General features: G+C 49.4%; 1 protein-coding gene across 1 annotated transcript in view; it reads left to right on the forward strand.

The window, feature by feature from the left end:
- Nucleotides 1-16,563, forward strand: part of Cadm4 (cell adhesion molecule 4) — a 28,682-nt gene extending 12,119 nt beyond the window's left edge. Inside the window, exons 2-9 of the mRNA XM_045133899.1 lie at nt 7,756-7,902; nt 8,330-8,482; nt 10,224-10,358; nt 12,110-12,274; nt 12,371-12,461; nt 13,079-13,251; nt 14,524-14,652; nt 16,079-16,563. Coding sequence (XP_044989834.1) covers nt 7,756-7,902; nt 8,330-8,482; nt 10,224-10,358; nt 12,110-12,274; nt 12,371-12,461; nt 13,079-13,251; nt 14,524-14,652; nt 16,079-16,188 — 1,103 coding nt within the window. The 3' untranslated portion in view covers nt 16,189-16,563. The remainder of the gene's footprint in view (nt 1-7,755; nt 7,903-8,329; nt 8,483-10,223; nt 10,359-12,109; nt 12,275-12,370; nt 12,462-13,078; nt 13,252-14,523; nt 14,653-16,078) is intronic.
- The last annotated feature ends 2,502 nt before the right edge of the window (nt 16,564-19,065 follow it).

The following is a 19,065-nucleotide window of genomic DNA, read 5'->3' on the forward strand; positions in this document are numbered from 1 at the left end:
CCCGAGCGACTGAGCGGATGGTTGCGGCCCTCTGCTGCGGTTGTGAAATCTTCGGGAAGGAGCTGGGCATGGTGGCAAATACCTTTGATCACTGTGAGTTCGAGGCCACCCTGAGACGACAGAGGGAATTCCAGGTCAGCCTGGGCTAGAGTGAGACCCTACTTAAAAACCAAAAAGTAGGGCTGGAGAGATGGCTTAGTGGTTAAACGTTTGCCTGTGAAGCCTAAGGACCCCAGTTTGAGGCTCGATTCCTCAGGACCCACGTAAGCCAGATACATAAGGGGGCGCAGGCGTCTGGAGTTCGTTTGCAATGGCTAGAGGCCCTGATGCAACTATTCTCTCTCTCTCTCTCTCTTGCTTGCTCGCTCACTCACTTGTCTTCTCTCTCTCTCTCTCTCTCTCTCTCTCTCTGTGTATTTCTCAAATAAATAAACAATAACAATTTGCCAGGCGTTCGGGTGCACACCTTTAATCCTAGCACTTGGGAGGCAGAGGTAGGAGGGTTGTCATGAATTCCAGGCCAGCCTGGGCAAGAGCAAAAGCCTACTTGAAGAACAGAAACAAAATAATACCTAAATATATATATGGTTTTTTTTTCCAGATAAGGTTTCACTCTCCCTCAGACTGACATGGAATACATTGCAGTTCCAGGCTGGCCTCAAACTCCTGGAAAGTCTACCTGTGCCTCCTGAGTGCTGGGATTAAAGGCGTGTGCTACCATGCCTGTCCAACAAATATATATATATATATATATATATATTTTGTTGTTGTTGTTGTTGTTGTCATTTGTTTTTTTGTTTGTTTGTTTTTCGAGGTAAGGTCTCACTCTAGCTCAGGCTGACCTGGAATTCACTAGTCTCAAGGTGGCCTCGAACTCACAGCCATCCTCCTACCTTTGCCTCCCAAATGCTGGGATTAAAGGTGTGTGCCACCACACCCGGCAGATAAATTTTTTTTTAAACTTGGAGGAGAAAATATTCCAGGCAAAGATTGAATGTGTAAAGGTTATCATTCCAGGAGATGCTAGATAAAATTCAAGATGGGCTGGCACGGTGACACACACCTTTAAGAGACTGACTAACTGAGACTGCCCTAATGTAACCAGGCTCCTGGACACTCGCCTTTAATCCCAGCATTTGGGAGGCAGAGGTAGGAGGTTTCAAAGAGAGTTCTCCAAGCCTGAGGCTGCAGAGTGAATTCCTGGTCAGCCTGGCCTAGAGTGAAAAACTCTACCTCAATAAAACAAACCAAAAAAGATAGCTAAAGTGTTATCCTCAAACAAAAGGAAATACAGATAAATTGGACCTTGTTGTGCACACCTTTGATCCCAGGCTGAGATAGGCAGATCACTGTAAAGTCGCAGCTAGCCTGGGCTGCAAGAGTGAGTTCCAGGTCCACCCTGGGCTACAGTGATATCCTGCTACCTGAACAAGAAAAGCTAAAAAGAGGAAGAGAAAAAGGAGTGGGGGAAGGAAGTGTACAGAGTGGCTCATGTGGCATTTACACATCTTTACCAGGTACCTTTCATTCATTAATTAATTTTTTATTATTTATCTGAGACAGACAGACGGAGAGAGTGAGACTGGGTGCATCAGGGCCTTCAGCCACTGCACATAGACTCCAGACGCATGCGCCACCATTTTGCATCTGGCTCACGTGAGACCTGGAGAATCAAACCTGGGTCCTTGGGCTTCACAGGCAAGAGCCTTGACTGCGAAGCTGTCCCTCCAGCCCCAGATACCTTTCAGATACCTCCCAATCCTACCGCCTTTGTCTTCCTAGCCGAAGGTCCCTGCCAGGATTCCACGCACCACATTCCAGTTCAAGCCGAACTAAAAAAAGAATATAAGGGCTGGATAGATGACTTAGCAATTAAGGCACTTGCCTGCAAAACCTAAGGACCCATGTTCAACTCTCCAGCTCCCAGACACACAAGGTGAGACAAGCGTGCAGGGTCGCACATGCACACAAGGTGACACACGTGTCTGGAGTTTGATTGCAGTGGCCGGGGGACCTGGTGCACCAGTTCTCTCTCTCACACACATTAAAAAAAAGAATATAGCCGGGTGTGGTGGCGCATGCCTTTAATCCCAGCACTCGGGAGGCAGAGGTAGGAGGATCGCCATGAGTTCAAGGCCACCCTGAGACTGCATAGTGAATTCCAGGTCAGCCTGGACCAGAGTGAGACCCTACCTTGAAAAAAAAAAAAAAAAAAAATATGACGGAGACTGCCTACTTCCCCTAATGTAACCAGGCTCCTGGACACTTGCCTTTAATCCCAGCACTTGGAAAGCAGAGGTAGGAGGATCGTGGTGAGTTTGAAGCCACCCTGGGGCTACATAGTTAATCCCAGGTCAGCCTGGACCGGAGTGAGACCATGCCTCAGAAAAAAAAAAAATCTGACCCTTTTTAATGAAGTGCTTCCAAAATTACTATATAATTCTTTTGATTATGTCCATATAAATATATATATTTAATTTGCGAGAGTCAATGTGCCAAAGCCTCAGCCACTGCAATCCAACACCAGACACTTGCGCCACCTAGTGGGCATGTGCGACCTTGTGCTTGCCTCACCTTTGCACATCTGGCTTAGGTGGGATGTGGAGAGTTGAACGTGGGTCCTCGGGTTTCGCAGGCAAGCGTCTTAACTGCTGAGCCATCTCCCCAGCCCATAGTCAGGGTTCTTTTACTGATGAGAAGCAGGAGAATGGATGCTGGGTGGGAAGCCAACAGTCTCTGCCTCCATCTTGCAGAATGAATCCCCTTCACACTTTGACCCCCAAATTAGTTTCCTGTCCTCTTGCCCGGGAGCATAGCGGTTCTGAGGGGATATGGCATTGATCTGCGTCCACTCCCCCACAAACCGTTGTAAGGGCTTTCCGGGGCATACGAATCACAGGACTCAAGTCTGGGCTCCCTGCCCCTGAAACCTGCCTGCGGCTCAGGAGTGATTCATGTGAGCCAATAAAATCCTAAGGCAGAATGTGAGAGGTAGAGTTGCCCAGCCTGTGTCAGTTTGGCTGTGTGTGTGTGTTCATGTGTATGAGTGCAGGCATGTGCACCTGGGACATTTGAGGACAACTTTGGGTGTGTCTGTCCCCCATCCCCACCTCCTACCTTGTTTGAGGCAAGGCTGCTCTTCTTTTTTTGGGGGGGGGATGTGGGTTAGGGTTTCACTCGAGCCCAGACTGACCTGAAATTCACTATGCAGTCTCAGGCTGGCCTCGAACTCACAGTGATCCTCCTACCTCTGCCTCTCAGTGCTGGGATTAAAGGTGTGCGCCACCACGCCCTCTTCCTTTCTCCATATAGATGTAAATGGGATTACAGATGCTCACAGGGCCGCGTCTGGCTTTTATGTGGGTGCAGGGGATAGGAACCTAAATACGCTTGCGTGGCAAATGCTTTATCTACTGAGCCATCCCCTATTGATGTATTTATTTATTTTGATTTTTTTTTTTTTTTGAGGTAGGGTCTCGTTCTAGCCCAGGTTAACCTGGAATTCACTATGTAGTCTCAGGTTGGCCTTGAACTCACACAATCCTCCTACCTTTGCCTCCTAAGTGCCCAGGTGAAAGGCTTGAGCCCAGCCTAGATTTATTATTTATTTATTTATTTTTAAAATATTTTTTATTTTCATTATTTATTTGACACAGAGAGAGAGAGAATGGGTGCATCGGGGCCTCCAGCCACTGCAAACGAACTCCAGATGCATGTGCCCCCTTGTGCATCTGGCTAATGTAGGTCCTGGGGAATCAAACCTGGATCCTTTGACTTCACAGGCAAATGCCTTCACTTCTAAGCCATCTCTCCAGCCCTGATCTTTTTTTTCTCCATTTTTATTAATATTTTCCATGATTATAAAAAGTATCCCATGGCAATGTCCCCCCCCCCACCTTCCCCTTTGAAACTCCATTCTCCATCATATCCCCTCCCCATCTCAATCAGTCTCTCTTTTATTTTGATGTCATGATCTTTTCCTCCTCTTATGATGGTCTTGTGTAGGTAGTGTCAGGCACTGTGAGGTCATGGATATCCAGGCCATTTTATGTCTGGAGGGAACACGTTGTATGGATTCCTACCCTTCCTTTGGCTCTTACATTGTTTCCGCCACCTCTTCTGCATTAGACCCTGAGCCTTGGAAGATGTGATGGAGATGTTACTCAGTACTCCAGTCACTTCTTTCCAGCACTATGATACCTTCTGAGTCATCTAAAAGTCACTGCCATCTGAAAAGAGAAGATTCTCTACCCAAAGTGAGAGTAGTGTTAATATAAGGGTATAAATATTAACAGAAGTGCTTACTGGGCAGTTTGATAAGCATAGTATATACATTTTTCCAGACATCAGCAGATGTTACACCCCAAGGGCTTATGACTACCCCAGTTTTAAGTTTTCAGTATCAGGGATGTGTTTCCCCCCATGGAGCGGGCCTCCAGTCCAATTGGAAGGCAGTTGGATTCCACCATGACAGATGTGCCACTATTGCACCCATTGGCTCATTTGGGATGAGCCAATTATAAGGCTTGCAGTGTCCACTGTTGAGTATCTTCACTGATGGTATCTCTTTCTCCTATTGAACTACATGTAGAATGGCTTCTTCCAGCTTTCTGTCAGCTGGTCTACATGGGGGGAGGTTATCAGCTCAGTTCCAGCAGGATTTCTCAGTGGCCTTGCAACCTAAGTATGTGAAGTCTTCAGCAATAGGGTCTTACCATCTATTCCTGGTGGGAAATCAAGGGCCTCGGCAATGGCCTATAATGTTTTGGGGGCACCTGATATTTTTTTTTAGGATTCATTTTTATTTATTTGAGACAAGGAGAGAGAGAGTGTGAGAATGGGCGTGTCAGGGCTACCAGCCACTGCAAATGAGCTCCAGATGCATGCACCACCATGTGCATCTGGCTTACATGGGACCTGGAGAATCAAACCTGGATCCTTAGGCTTCACAGGCATGTGCCTTAACTGCTAAGCCAGCTCTCTAGCCCCCTGATTTATTTTTTTAAATATTTGTATTATTTGTAAGAGAGAGGGGGGAAAGGGAAAGAGAAAATAGGCATGCAGGGCCTCTTGACACTGCAAAAGATCTCCAGGCACATGCACCAATTTGTGCATCATATAGCTTTATGTAGGTACTGGGGAAACAAACCCAGGCCCTTCGGCTTTGCAAGCAAGTACCTAAGCCATCGAATCCCTCACATGTTACTCTTGTGGGTTAATCAGGATGGGTGAGCTGCTGTAACAGGTAGTCCTGAATATCAGTGGCCTAATGCAAAAGTATATTTCTTTCACTGGGCATGGTAGCGCACACCTTTAATCTCAGCACCCGGGAGGCAGAGGTAGGAGGATCACCGTGAGTTCAAGGCCACCTTGAGACGACATAGTGAATTCCAGGTCAGCCTGGGCTAGAGTGAGACCCTACCTCGAAAAACAAAAACACTGTATTTCTCTCATGTCCAATCCCTATATAGGCAGGTCATGGAGGACAGTTAGTCAGGGGTACAGTTGCTTCCAGCTGGACGTCTTGTCCCTCTCTGGGATCTTTGTATTCTGCCTGCCCAGTCAGCTAGAAGCATCCTAGAGAGGATTGGCCAGATAGAAGAGTTTTGTTGTTTTTTTTTAAATTTTTTATTTATTTATTTGAGAGCGACAGACACAGAAAGACAGATAGAGGGAGAGAGAGAGAATGGGCGCGCCAGGGCTTCCAGCCTCTGCAAACGAACTCCAGACGCGTGCGCCCCCTTGTGCATCTGGCTAACATGGGACCTGGGGAACCGGGCCTGGAACCGGGGTCCTTAGGCTTCACAGGCAAGCGCTTAACCGCTAAGCCATCTCTCCAGAAGAGTTTTTATCTCCACCACGTGCGTCCTATTAGTCAGGCATCCGCGTGGTGGCTCCTCCTAGCAACAAAGGATGCTGGGAAAAGTGGCACAGTGTGTGATATATTTACTACAGGTACAGTGGATCTTACAACTCCAACATTTAAAAAAGTCTAGTTAGGGGCTGGAGAGCTGGCATAGCGGTTAAGCGCTTGCCTGTGAAGCCTGTGGACCCCAGTTCGAGGCTCGGTTCCCCAGGTCCCACGTTAGCCAGATGCACAAGGGGGCGCACTTGTCTGGAGTTTGCAGAGGCTGGAAGCCCTGGCGCACCCATTCTCTCTCTCCATCTGTCTTTCTCTCTGTGTCTCTCGCTCTCAAAATAAATAAATAAAAATTTTTAAAAAAATCAAATAAATAAATAAATCTTTTTAAAAAAATGTCTAGTTAGGGGCTGGAGAAATGGCTTAGTGATTAAAGCACTTGCCTGTAAAGCCAAAGCACCAAGGTTCAATTCCCCAGGACCCACATAAGCCAGATGCACAAGGTGGCACATGCATCTGGAATTAATTTGCAGTGGCTGGAGGCCCTGGTGCACCTAATTTATTCCCCTCTCTCTGCTTCCCTCTCTCTCTCTCTCATAAATATAAGAATAAGAACAAAATAAAATAATGTCTAGTTATTTATTTGCATGAGAGAGAAAGTGTGGTGTCTGTGTGGTCATACCAGAGTCTGTGTGTCTGGCTTTATGTGGGTCCTGGGGATTCAAAACCCAGGCTGCCTAACAGGCTTTACAAGCAAGTGCCTTTAATCTCCAAGCCATCTCCCCAGCCACCCTCCCCCAGTTATTTTAAATATTTGATTTATTTGCTGAGCCTGTGCATGCGTGATAGAGAAAGAGAGAGAGAATGAATGAATGAATGAGTGCCTCCAGGTCCTCCCACCCCTGCAAACAAACTCCAGAGCATGTGTCACTCCGTGCATCTGGCCTTACGTGGATGCTGGGAATTTGAACCAGGTCCTGTAGGTTTGCAAGCAAGCACCTTTAATCACTGATTCATCTCCCTAGCCACACCCACAAGTTTTTTTTAATTAAGGCCCAGTGTGGTGGTGCACACCTTTTTTTTTTTTTTTTTTTTTTGGTTTTTTGAGGTAGGGTCTCACTCTAGCTCAGGCTGACCTAGAATTTACTCTGCATTCTCAGGATGGCCTTGAACTCACGGCGATCCTCCTACCTCTGCCTCCCGAGTGCTGGGATTAAAGGCGTGCGCCACCACGCCCGGCGCATGAGTTGCCATGAGTTCGAGGCCACCCTGAAACTACATAGTGAATTCCAGGTCACCTAGGGCTAGAGGAAAACCCTACCTCAACAATAACAACAGCAACAAAGACAACAACAAAATCACAAAAATATAGAGGGCTGGGGGGGATGGCTCAGTGGTTAAAGGCACTCGCTTGCATAGCTTGCCAACTGGGGTTTGATTCCTCAGGCACCCAGGTAAATCCCCACGGGCATTCTGCAGAGGCAAGAGACCCTGATCTGCCCATGAACAGACATATAATAAGTAAGCAAGCTGGGTATGGTGGTGCACGCCTTTAGTCCCAGCACTCAGGAGGCAGAGGTAGGATCACCATGAGTTCGAGGCCAGCTTGGGCTACAGCAACATCCTACCTTGAAAAACCAAACAACAACAACAACAAAAAAAAAAAAAGTAAATGGAGCCAGGCGTGGTGGCGCGCACCTTTAATCCCAGCACTCGGGAGGCAGAGGTAGGAGGATCGCCGTGAGTTCGAGGCCACCCTGAGACTACAGAGTGAATCCCAGGTCAGCCTGAGCTAGAGTGAGACCCTACCTCGAAAAACCAAAAATAAATAAATAAAAACAAAAGGCTGACTTACATCTCAGTGAATCACCTTTTCTGTCTTTCTCCTGATTCAGGGACAGGACAGGAGGTACAGACGGAGAATGTGACTGTGGCCGAGGGCGGGGTGGCTGAGATCACTTGCCGCCTGCACCAGTATGATGGGTCCATTGTTGTAATCCAGAACCCTGCCCGGCAGACGCTCTTCTTCAATGGCACCCGAGGTGAGTGCTGGGACTTCAGGAGGACAGGGCAGAGTAGGGCAGCCGGGATCCTGACCCCTGGTCCCGCAGGCAGGCTGGACTCTTACTCTTTCTGGGTCTCTGTGGGAGCAAGCGATTGAATAGCTCACACCCGTAGGTCTGCTTGGAGGAGAGACAGAGGAGGATCTGTTCTGGAGGTACGAATGGGTCTGGAACCCCCCAGGCTCACTTCTCCGTCCTACCTCTGCCTCCCGAGTGCTGGGATTGAAGGCGTGCGCCACCACGCCCGGCTCTCTTGCTGCTGCAAATGAACTCCAGATACCTAGGCCGCTTTGCGCATCTGTCTTTATGTGGGTGCTGGGGGATCGAACCCAGGCTGGCAGGCTTTGCAAACAAGCACCTTTAACCTCAGAGCCACCTCCCCAGTCTCTTCTCCTTCCCTCTCTAGCGCTTAAGGATGAGCGCTTCCAGCTCGAGGAGTTCTCTCCGCGCAGGGTGCGCATCCGGCTCTCGGATGCCCGCCTGGAGGATGAAGGCGGCTACTTTTGCCAGCTCTACACAGAGGACACCCACCACCAGATTGCCACGCTCACTGTCTTAGGTACTGGCCTCCCCCCGGACCTCTGCTCTCTTCATCCATGGCTTCCCTCTGCTCCTGAGATCTGTCCACCCTGGCTCTCCTTATTTATTTATTCATTTATTCATTTGGTTTTCGAGGTAGGGTCTCACTCTGTCCCAGGCTGACGTGAAATTACCTGTGGAGTCTCAGGGTGGCCTCGAACCCACAGCAATCCTCCTACCTCTGCCTCCCGAGTACTGAGATTAAAGGCGTGCACCACCACGCCCGGCTTCTTTATTTTTTATTTTATATTTACTTTTTTGTTGGTTTGGATTTTTTTTTTTTTTTTTTTTTTGGTTTTTCGAGGTAGGGTCTCACTCTGGTCCAGGCTGACCTGGAATTAACTATGTAGTCTCAGAGTGGCCTTGAACTCATGGTGATCCTCCTACCTCTGCCTCCCGAGTACTGGGATTAAAGGCATGCGCCACCACGCCCAGCTGTTGGTTTGGTTTTCAAGGTAGGGTTTCCTTCTAGCTCAGGCTGACCTGAAATCCAGTATGTTCTCTCAGGGTAGCCTCAAACTCATGGTGATCCTCCAATCTCTGCTTCCAAAGTGCTGGGATTATGAGATTGAAGGCATGTGCCAACATGCCTGGCTTACTTTTTTTTTTTTCAATTTTTTTTTGTTTTTTCCAGGTAGTGTCTCACACTAGTCCAGGCTGACCTGGAATTCACTATGTAGTCTCAGGGTGGCCTTGAGCTCACGGCAATCCTCCACCTCTGCCTCCTGAGTGCTGGGATTAAAGGCGTGTGCCATCACACCCAGCTTTCTTTTTTCAAATTTTTATTAACAACTTCCATGATTATAAAAAATATCCCATGGCAATACCTCCCCCCTCCCTTTCCCCTTTGAAACTCCATTCTCCATCATATTCCCTCCCCATCTCAATCAGTCTCTCTTTTATTTTGATGTCATGATCTTTTTTTGATTTTTTTTTTTTTTTTTTGAGGTAGAGTCTCACTCTTGCTCAGGCTGACCTGGAATTAATTCACTATATAGACTCAGGGTTGTCTCCAACTGGCGCAACTACATCTGACCCGGCCTGGCTTACTTTTTAAAAATTGTTTAAAGCCCATCTTGGTCGGTATGGTGGCTTGTGCCTTTAATTTTTATTTATTTAATGAGTGAGAGAGACAGAGAAAGAGGCAGATGGAGAAAAGAGAGAGAGAGAGAGAGAGAGAGAATGGGTATGCTGGGGCCTCCAGCCGCTGCAAACAAACCCCAGAGATATGCACCACCTTGTGCATCTGGCTTATGTGGGTTCTGGGGAGTCTAACCTGGGTTCTTTAGCTTTGCAGGAAAGCACCTTAACCACTAAGCCATCCCGCCAGCCCTGTTTTTATTTTTATTCTATTTATTTGTCAGCAGAGAGAGAGAGAGAGAGGGAGGGAGGGAGAGGAATACAAATGAGAGAATGGGCGTGCCAGGGCCTCCTACCACTGTAAATGAACTCCAGATTCATGCATCACTTTGTGCATCTAACTTTACATGGGTACTGTGGAATTGAACCCAGTCCGTTAGGCTTTACAAGCAAGCGCCTTTAACCACTGAGCCACCTCTCCGGCCCAAATTTGGCTCTTTTTAACCTCTTGGACATCTGGCTCCGCCGGGCCTTTGGTTTCTGCGTTTGACCCCTACCACTTGGGACTCTGGCTTCTTCCTGGTCCTTGTGGGCTGGCTGATGTGCATCTAGACCTCTTGTGCCCCTTTCTGCCTGTGCAGTGGCCCCAGAGAATCCTGTGGTGGAGGTCCGAGAGCAAGCGGTGGAGGGCGGTGAGGTGGAGCTCAGCTGCCTGGTTCCAAGGTCGCGCCCTGCTGCCGTCTTGCGCTGGTACAGGGATCGCAAGGAACTTAAAGGTAGGTTCCGGGGCAGATCGGTCGAGGGGCGGGGCTTATGGAAGAGACCTAGGTGTGGGTGGGGTCTGGAGAGCAGATCTGGGGTTCTGAAGCTTAGCTAGCCTGTTGGACATTCGGCTATTGAGCTCGGGATGTGGTGGCGGGAGGATAGGAGGTTCAAGGTTATCCTTGACTACATAGTGCGTTCAAGGGCAGCCCGGACCACTTGATGCCCTAACCTTTCAAAATAACAACCAACAGGGCTGGGGAGATGGCTCAAAAGTTAAAGTGGCACATGCATCTGATGGCCCGGGTTTGACTACCTACTACCCACGTAAAGCCAGACGGACCAAGTGGCACATGCATCTGCAGTTCATTTGCAGTGGCAAGAGGGCTTGGTGCCCATTTTTTTCTCTCTCTCCTTGCAAACAAATACATACAATTATTTTAAAAATAAAAACCATCTGGCCAGTTAGCTCAGTTGGTTAGAGCATGGTGCTAATAAAAATAAAAGCCTTCTAGCAGGGCGTGGTGGCACACGCCTTTAATCCCAAGCAACTTGGGAGGCTGAGGTCGTGAGTTTGAGACCAGCCTGGAACTACAGTGAAAACTAGGTGAGACCATCCTTCAAGAACAATAAACAAGGGCTGGAGAGATGGCTTAGTGGTTAAGCACTTGCCTGTGAAGCCTAAGGACCCCGGTTCGAGGCTCGGTTCCCCGGGTCCCACGTTAGCCAGATGCACAAGGGGGCGCACGCATCTGGAGTTCGTTTGCAGAGGCTGGAAGCCCTGGCGCGCCCATTCTCTCTCTCTCCCTCTATCTGTCTTTCTCTCTGTGTCTGTCGCTCTCAAATAAATAAATAAAAATTTTTTTAAAAAAATAAACAAAAACACTTATTTATTTGGGGGGGGCACCAGGGTCTTTTTGCTGCTGTAACGGGCTTTACATACATGCTGGGGAATTAAAAACCTGGGCCCCCAGGCCTTGCAAACAAATGCCTTTAGCTGCTGAGCCATCTCCCCAGCCTTCAGCCATTTAATTTATATTTATTTAGTTATTACAGTCAGAGAGAGAGAAGGAGAGAGTGAGAATGGACATGCCAGGGTCTCTATGCACTGCAAATGAACCGCAGATGCATGTGCCACTATATGCATCTGGCTTACGTGGGACCTGGAGAATAGAACCTGGGTCCTTAGGCTTCCCGGGCATGCACCTTAACCACTAAGCTATCTCTCTAGCCCTATTTTATTTTTATTTTACTTTATTATTTATTTATTACAGTCAGAGAGAGAGAGAGAGAGAGAGAGAACCTTCAGCTATTTAACATTATATATATTTAAAAAGCCAGTGTGGTGGCGCACGCCTTTCTTCCCAGCACTCGGGAGGCAGAGGTAGGAGGATCACCATAATTTTGAGGCCATCCCGAGATTACATAGTGAATTGCAGGTCAGCCTGGGACACAGTGAGACCCTACCTTGAAAAATAAAAAATAAATTATTTGGTGGGGAAGTAGGGGGCGCCAGGTTATGTTGCCATTGCAAATGAATGCCAGAAGCAGGCACCGCTTTTTGTGTTGGGCTTTTATGTGGGTAGCATTGGTTAGCAAGCCCTTTAACCACTGGGCTGCCTTGCCACCTCCCCTGGCCATATTCAGCTATTGAATGAACTGACCCGACCCAGGGGACTGAAAGACAGCAGGAGTCGGGGGAAGACCCCTGGAGTTAGCCAGGGGAACGGTGACCCTGGCTTGACACGTGTTGGGGGTGGAGCAGGAGTGAGCAGCGGCCAGGAGAACGGCAAGGTGTGGAGCGTGGCCAGCACCGTGCGCTTCCACGTGGACCGCAAGGACGACGGCGGCATCGTTACCTGCGAGGCGCAGAACCAGGCGCTGCCCTCGGGACACAGCAAGCAGACGCAGTACGTGCTGGACGTGCAGTGTAAGTGCCCAGAGGCCCGTAACCGGGGCTCCCCGCGCCGCTGTCCTCTCCAGACCCTCCCCGTGACCGCCCCCCCATCTTTCCTTCTGCTCACAGACTCCCCCACGGCCCGGATCCATGCCTCCCAGGCTGTGGTGAGGGAGGGGGACACGCTGGTGCTCACGTGCGCTGTCTCGGGGAACCCCAGGTGAGCTCAGAGGCCCCTCGAGACTCCTGGTCCTCGGAAGGGTGGGGAGCTGGACTCTTGAGTCTTAGTAAGGAGGGACCTTGGCGAAAAGAGGATGAGACCGGGATTTCTGGGTTGTAAGGGATGAGGAGTCTGGGGGCTTACAGTCCTGCATCCTTTGGAAGGAGGCTGTGGGGTCAGAGTGGTACGGATTGAGGGGTCTGGGGTTACACTCCTGCATCCTTTGGAAGGAGGCTGTGGGGTCAGAGTGGTACGGATTGAGGGGGTCTGGGGGTTACACTCCTGCATCCTTTGGAAGGAGGCTGTGGGGTCAGAGTGGTACGGATTGAGGGGTCTGGGGGTTACACTCCTGCATCCCTCTGGAGGGAGGCTGTGGGGCCTGACTCCTGCACTCTCAGGATAATAGAGCCTGGAAAGCCCAGGAAGTTGTGATTCTAGCGACATGAGCTCGCTGGATCCGGGCCTGTTTGCTTTCCAGGAAGGAGAGAGAGGGCTGGCAGGGAGAGCCTCTTTCTTTTTCGGAGATGTTTGCCGCATGTCTGGATTCCTGGGGTCACATTTTGGACGCTGACAACCTGGGGGTCCTAATGCTCAGTGTGGTTCACTCTTCGCTCCAGGCCAAACCAGATCCGGTGGAACCGCGGGAATGAATCTCTGCCAGAGAGGGCCGAGGCGGTAGGGGAGACCCTCACGCTGCCCGGCCTGGTGTCGGCGGATAACGGCACCTACACCTGCGAGGCGTCCAACAAGCACGGCCACGCGAGGGCGCTCTACGTGCTTGTGGTCTATGGTGAGGGCCGGTCGCTGCTGGCATGGGGGGGGGGGGGCAAAGTGGAGAGGTTGATTTCAGTGGGTAAGCAAATTGTTTTGTTTTGTTTTTCGAGGTAGGGTCTCACTCTAGCCCAGGCTGATCTGGAATTCACAACGTAGTCTCAGGGTGGCCTCGAACTCATAGCGATCCTCCTACCTCTGCCTCCCGAGTGCTGGGATTGAAGGTGTGTGCCACCACCACGTCTGGCCTAAAAGTTTTTTTTTTGTTGTTGTTGTTGTTGTTTGTTTGTTTGTTTGTTTTTTAATACTTATTTGGGGCTGGAGGGATGGCTTAGCATTTAAGGCCCTAGCCTGCAAAGCTAAAGGACCCAGGTTCAATTCCCCAGGACCCACATAAGGCAGATGCACAAGGTGGTGCATGCGTCTGGAGTTCGTTTGCAGTGGCTGAAGGCCCTGATGTGCCCATTCTCTCTCTCAAATATAAATTAAAAAATTTAAAAAGAGGGGCTGGAGGGATGGCTTAGCAGTTAAGACATTTGCCTGCAAAGCCAAAAGACCTGGTTCAATTCTCCAGGACCCACCTAGGCCAGATGCACAAGGGGGCTTACGCATCTGGAGTTCATCTGCAATGGCTGGAGGCCCTGGCATGCCCGTTTCTTTTTCTCTCTTTCTCTCTCTCTGCCTCTTTCTCTCTGCCTCTCAAATAAGTAAATAAATAAATAAATAATTTTTAAAAAAATTTATAAAGAGTGAGACCCTACCTTGGAAAAAAAAGAAAGGAAGAGGAACAACTGGAAGGAGAGGAATTATATTATAAAACATGACTGAGCCGGGCGTGGTTGCACACGCCTTTAATCCCAGCACTCGGGAGGCAGAGGTAGGAGGATCGCCGTGAGTTCGAGGCCACCCTGAGAATCCATAGTGAATTCCAGGTCAGCCTGGGCTAGAGTGAGACTCACCTGGAAAAACCAAAATAAACAAATAAATGAAATAATAAAGAAAACGTGACGGAAAAGTGGCAGTTCAGGGGCAAGATTAGATGTATACAGCATGATTTAGGAGCCTTGCACAGTGATGCACGCCTTTGTGATTCTAACACTGGGCAGGCAGAGGTAAGAGGATCAAGGTGAGTTCAAGGCCAGTCTGGGACTTCAGAGTGAGTTCCAGGTCAGCCTGGGCTAGAGCGAGACCCTGCCTCGAAAAACCAAACAGAACAAAAAGAATGGTTTAGGAGCTTGGCAGCAAGGGGCCATCTCTGACGACCTGGTCCTGTGCCCTGTCCCTCCCACAGACCCTGGCGCGGTGGTGGAGGCCCAGACATCAGTCCCCTACGCCATTGTGGGTGGCATTCTGGCACTCCTCGTGTTCCTCATCATATGTGTGCTAGTTGGCATGGTCTGGTGCTCAGTCCGGCAGAAAGGTAAGTGGTGACAGGGTCTGAAGCCAGAGGTGGTTGTAGGGGACTGTGGGATTCCAGAAAGGGTTGGGGGCCATGGGACCACATTCAGAAGAGGGTGGGCGTTGGGGAAATGGCTCAGAGGTAAAAGGCCCTTGCTTACAAACGAAGCCTGCTGGGGCCTGGGGTCAATTCCCACGTAAAGCCAGATGCAAAAAATTGTGTGCAGAGGCAAGAAGCCCTGGAGTGTCACTCTGGCCCAGACTGACCTGGAATTCACTATATAGGCTCAGGGTGGCCTCAAGTTCACAATGATCCTCCTACCTCTGCTTCCCAAGTGCTGGGATTAAAGGTCTGTGCCACCATGCCCAACTTTTAGAAGTAAATAATTTTTAAAAAAAATTTATTTGACAGAGAGAAAGAGGGGGAGAAAGAGAAAGAGAATGGGCACGCCAGGGCCTCCAGCCACTGCAAATGAACTCCAGACGTGTGCACCCCCCTGTGCATCTGGCTAACGTGGGTCCTGGGGAATCGAACCTGGGTCCTTTGGCTTTGCAGGCAAATGCCTTAACCCCTAAGCCATCCCTCCAGCTCTAGAAGTAAATAAGTTTTTTTAAAGGGAGTGCCCACAGAGCCAGTATGATACAGGGACAGAACCTAGACCAGAGATTTGAAATTCAGGAGGAATCCTAAACAGAAATTGCAAAGGAGTGGAGTTTTGGTCTCTGGACCCTGAAAGGAGTGAAATTTAGAGGCTGAATTAAGGGGAGGGAATTGAATAGAAGTTTTTTGTTTTTTTTTTTTAATTCACTTATTAGAGATTATGGATGTGTCAGGGCCTCCTGTCACTGCAAACAAACTTGAGATACATGTGCAATTTTGTGCAGCTGTCTTTACGTGGATACTGGGAATTTGAGCCCACGCCGCCAGTCTTTGCAAGCAAGTGCCTTTAACCACTGAGCCACCTCTCCAGCCCTCAAACAGTTTATCTTTCTAATTGCTGGATTCATTAAGAATAAAGTAATGGGGCTAGAGAGATGGCTTAGCGGTTAAGGTACTTCCCTGAAAAGCCAAAGGACACAGGTTCCATTCCCCAGGATCCACATACGCCAGATGCACAAGGTGGCGACGCATCTGGAGTTTGTTTGCTGTGGCTGGACACCCTGGCACGCCCATTCGCTCTCCCTCTCCCTCTTTCTCTCTTTAAAAAAAAGAAAAAATAAAAAATAAATACAGCAATGGAGAGGGGAGAACAGCTAAGGATGGGTGTTTCTGTGAACTTTTGGAGTCCTCCTAATTTTGTTTTTACCATTCTCTGCAACTGTCTTGTGCTCCCTGGATGTGACGCTCCTTCCTTGGCTGGTGACCGTTTCCTCCGCCTCCATGGATGTGTCTGTGTGTCCACCTCCTTGTCCTCTCTGCCCCGGGGCTTCTGTTCCCCCCACCCCAGGCTCCTATCTGACCCATGAGGCCAGCGGCTTGGATGAGCAGGGGGAAGCAAGAGAAGCCTTCCTCAATGGCAGCGATGGACACAAGAGGAAAGAGGAATTCTTCATCTGACCCTGCCCCTACCCCAGGCCTGGGCCTGGGCTGGTGTCCCCCCACCCCCACCGCCAACCACAAGGAACCAGCAGAGACATTGACCGGAGCCTGGGATGGTGGTCTGCTCCCCCCCACCACTAACACCCCAGGCGCTTGGGCAGAGACTGGGGGTGTTTCATGTCTGCCTCTTTCTCGGGGGCCACAAGTGAGGATCTAGAGGTTTGGGTCCCCCAGGGGGACAGGGGCCAAAGGTCCCTCCAAGACCCCCAAGTCCAGGGAGGCAGTAGGGACCGGTGGTTTGGGGAGAGTTGGCCCGGGGGGAGGGGAAAACCAGAACCCAGAACCCCCTGGGCTATAGAAACCAGGTCTTGTGGGGAGGGAGTCAGATTTTGGGAAGGGTGGGGTGGGCAGGGAAGGGGAACAGATATTTTGGGGGGTCCTAGACCCCATGCCAGCCATTGTAAGAGTTCCGCAGAGCTCTGGGCACCTCTTTGCAAAGCCATGTTTGCACGGTGGGGGGAGTGGGTGGGGGGAGGGCGTGGAAACAGGGGTTGCGTCTTTGTGTCAAACGCTGACGGGGTAGTGAGGGAGACAGCCCCAAGCCCCAGCTCTAGTCCCCTTTCCCCAGGTCCTGGGCAGCTCCTCTTCCCTGCACCTCCTCCCCACGTCTGTCTCACCCTTATTTCTGTGTCCACCCACTCCTGGGGGGTCTTCCCATCTCTCCTCCAGGCCCCCCAGGGAGGGGAATAGGAGTTTTGGGGGATGCGTGGTCTCTATGGTTTTATATATAATATATTAAAAAAAAATCAAAAATCTGTACGAAAATATCAGATTGCACCCTTTCCCTCCCCCATTCCTGGCTTTTGCCCCTTTTTCTTGTTTAAACACACACACACACACACACACACACGTGCACACACACACATATTTTGTACGGGGCGGGGAGGGGGCTGGGGAGGGTTTGGCAATCCCACTAACCACCATTAAACTGAGGAGAGAACAAGTATTGGGTGGCTGTGTGTCTGTCCCTCTGCCCGTGGCTACACCACTGGGAAGGCATCCAGGGATGGGGGGGCATCCAGAGATGGGGGGCATCCAGGGATGGGCAGAGAGGGGAAGCATTCTTCTGGTAGTTAGGTCTGGAAAGGATCCTGACCTCACCAAGATTACTCCCCAAGAACATTAAGACTTGCTCCCCACCCTTTTGTATATTTATTTATTTATTATTTATTTGTTGGAGAGAGAGAGGCAGTGAAAAGGGGCACCAGGAGGCTCCAGCCACTGCAAACCAACTCCAGACACATGTGCCACCTTGTGCATCTGGCTTACATGGATCCTGGGGAATTGAACCTGGCTCCTTAGGCTTCAAAGGAAAGCTATCTCTCCAAACCTCTCCCTTTCTTATTTTTTAATTTTTAAAAGATTTAATTTATTAACAAGTTCCATGATTGTAAACTATATCTCATGGTAATGCCCTCCCTCCCCCCCCTTCCCCTTTGAAACTCCATTCTCCATCATATCCCCTCCCCCTCTCAATCAGTCTCTTTTATTTTGAAGTCATGATCTTTTCCTCCTATTATGATGGTCTTGTGTAGGTAGTGTCAGGCACTGTGAGGTCATGGATATCCAGGCCATTTTGTGTCTGGAGGAGCACGTTGTAAGGAGTCCTACCCTTCCTTTGGCTCTTATGTTCTTTCCGCCACCTCTTCTGCAATGGACCCTGAGCCTTGGAAGGTGTGATAGAGATATTGCAGTACTGAGCACTCCTCTGTCACTTCTTCTCAGCACCATGGTGCCTTCTGAGTCATCCCAAGGTCACTGCCATCTGAAAATAGAAGGTTCTCTACCAAAAGTGAGAGTAGCATTAATATATGGGTATAAATATTAAGAGAAGTGCTTACTGGGCAGTTTGATAAGGATAGTATGTACATTTAGCCAGACAGCAGCAGACATTACAGCCCTAGGGCTCATGACTGCCCACTTTAGATTTACAATATCAGGATTATATTCCCTCCCATGGAGCGGACCTCCAGTCCAATTAGAGGGCAGTTGGTTTCCACCATGACAGACGTGCCACTATTGCACCCGTTGGCTCATTTGGGCGGGCTGGCCAATTATAAGGCTTGCAGTGTCCATTGTTGAGTATCTTCACTGGTGGTATCTCTTTCTCCCATTGAACTGCATGCAGAGTGGCTTCTCCCAGCTTTCTGTCAGCTGGTCTACATGGAGGAGGTTATCAGCTCAGTTGCAGGATTTATCAGTGGCCTTGTAGCCCAAGTATGTGGAGTCTTCAGGTCTTACCATCTATTCCTGGTGGGAAACCAAGGGCTTGGCAATGGCCTGTAATGTTTTAGGGTTATCAGGGACCTCAACTCACTGGAAGGTATCCCATCCCTGGCACTGAAAATTTTTTAGTAACAATCTGTGGCTCCCTTCCCTTTTTCTAAAGACTGTGTTATACTGTAAGCCTAGGCTGGCCTTGAACTCACTACATAGTCCAAGATGGTCTTAAACTCATGGCAATCTTCCTGCCCCAGCCTCCCAAGTGCTGTGTTATAGGCATGATCTATATCAGCAATGTGGGGCTTGTGTTTTTGACTATGTCATGATCTAAATAGTCCCCTAGAGGATTGGAGAGATAGCTCAATGGTTAATAGTGCTTGCTTACAAAGCCTGACGGCCTGAGTTCAATTCCTCAGTACTCACCTAAACTCAGATGCATGAAGTGGCATACATATCTGCAGTTTGTTTGCAGTGGTGAGAGGCCCTGGCATGCCCATTCTCTCCCTCTCTCTCATCACAAATAAATAAATAAAATATTTAAATAGGGGTGATAGTGCACGCCTTTAATCCCAGCACTTAGGAGGCAGAGGTAGGAGGATTGCTGTGAGTTCC

The sequence above is a fragment of the Jaculus jaculus genome, chromosome 14, assembly GCF_020740685.1.
Source record: "Jaculus jaculus isolate mJacJac1 chromosome 14, mJacJac1.mat.Y.cur, whole genome shotgun sequence".
Classification (NCBI taxonomy): Eukaryota; Metazoa; Chordata; class Mammalia; order Rodentia; family Dipodidae; genus Jaculus; species Jaculus jaculus.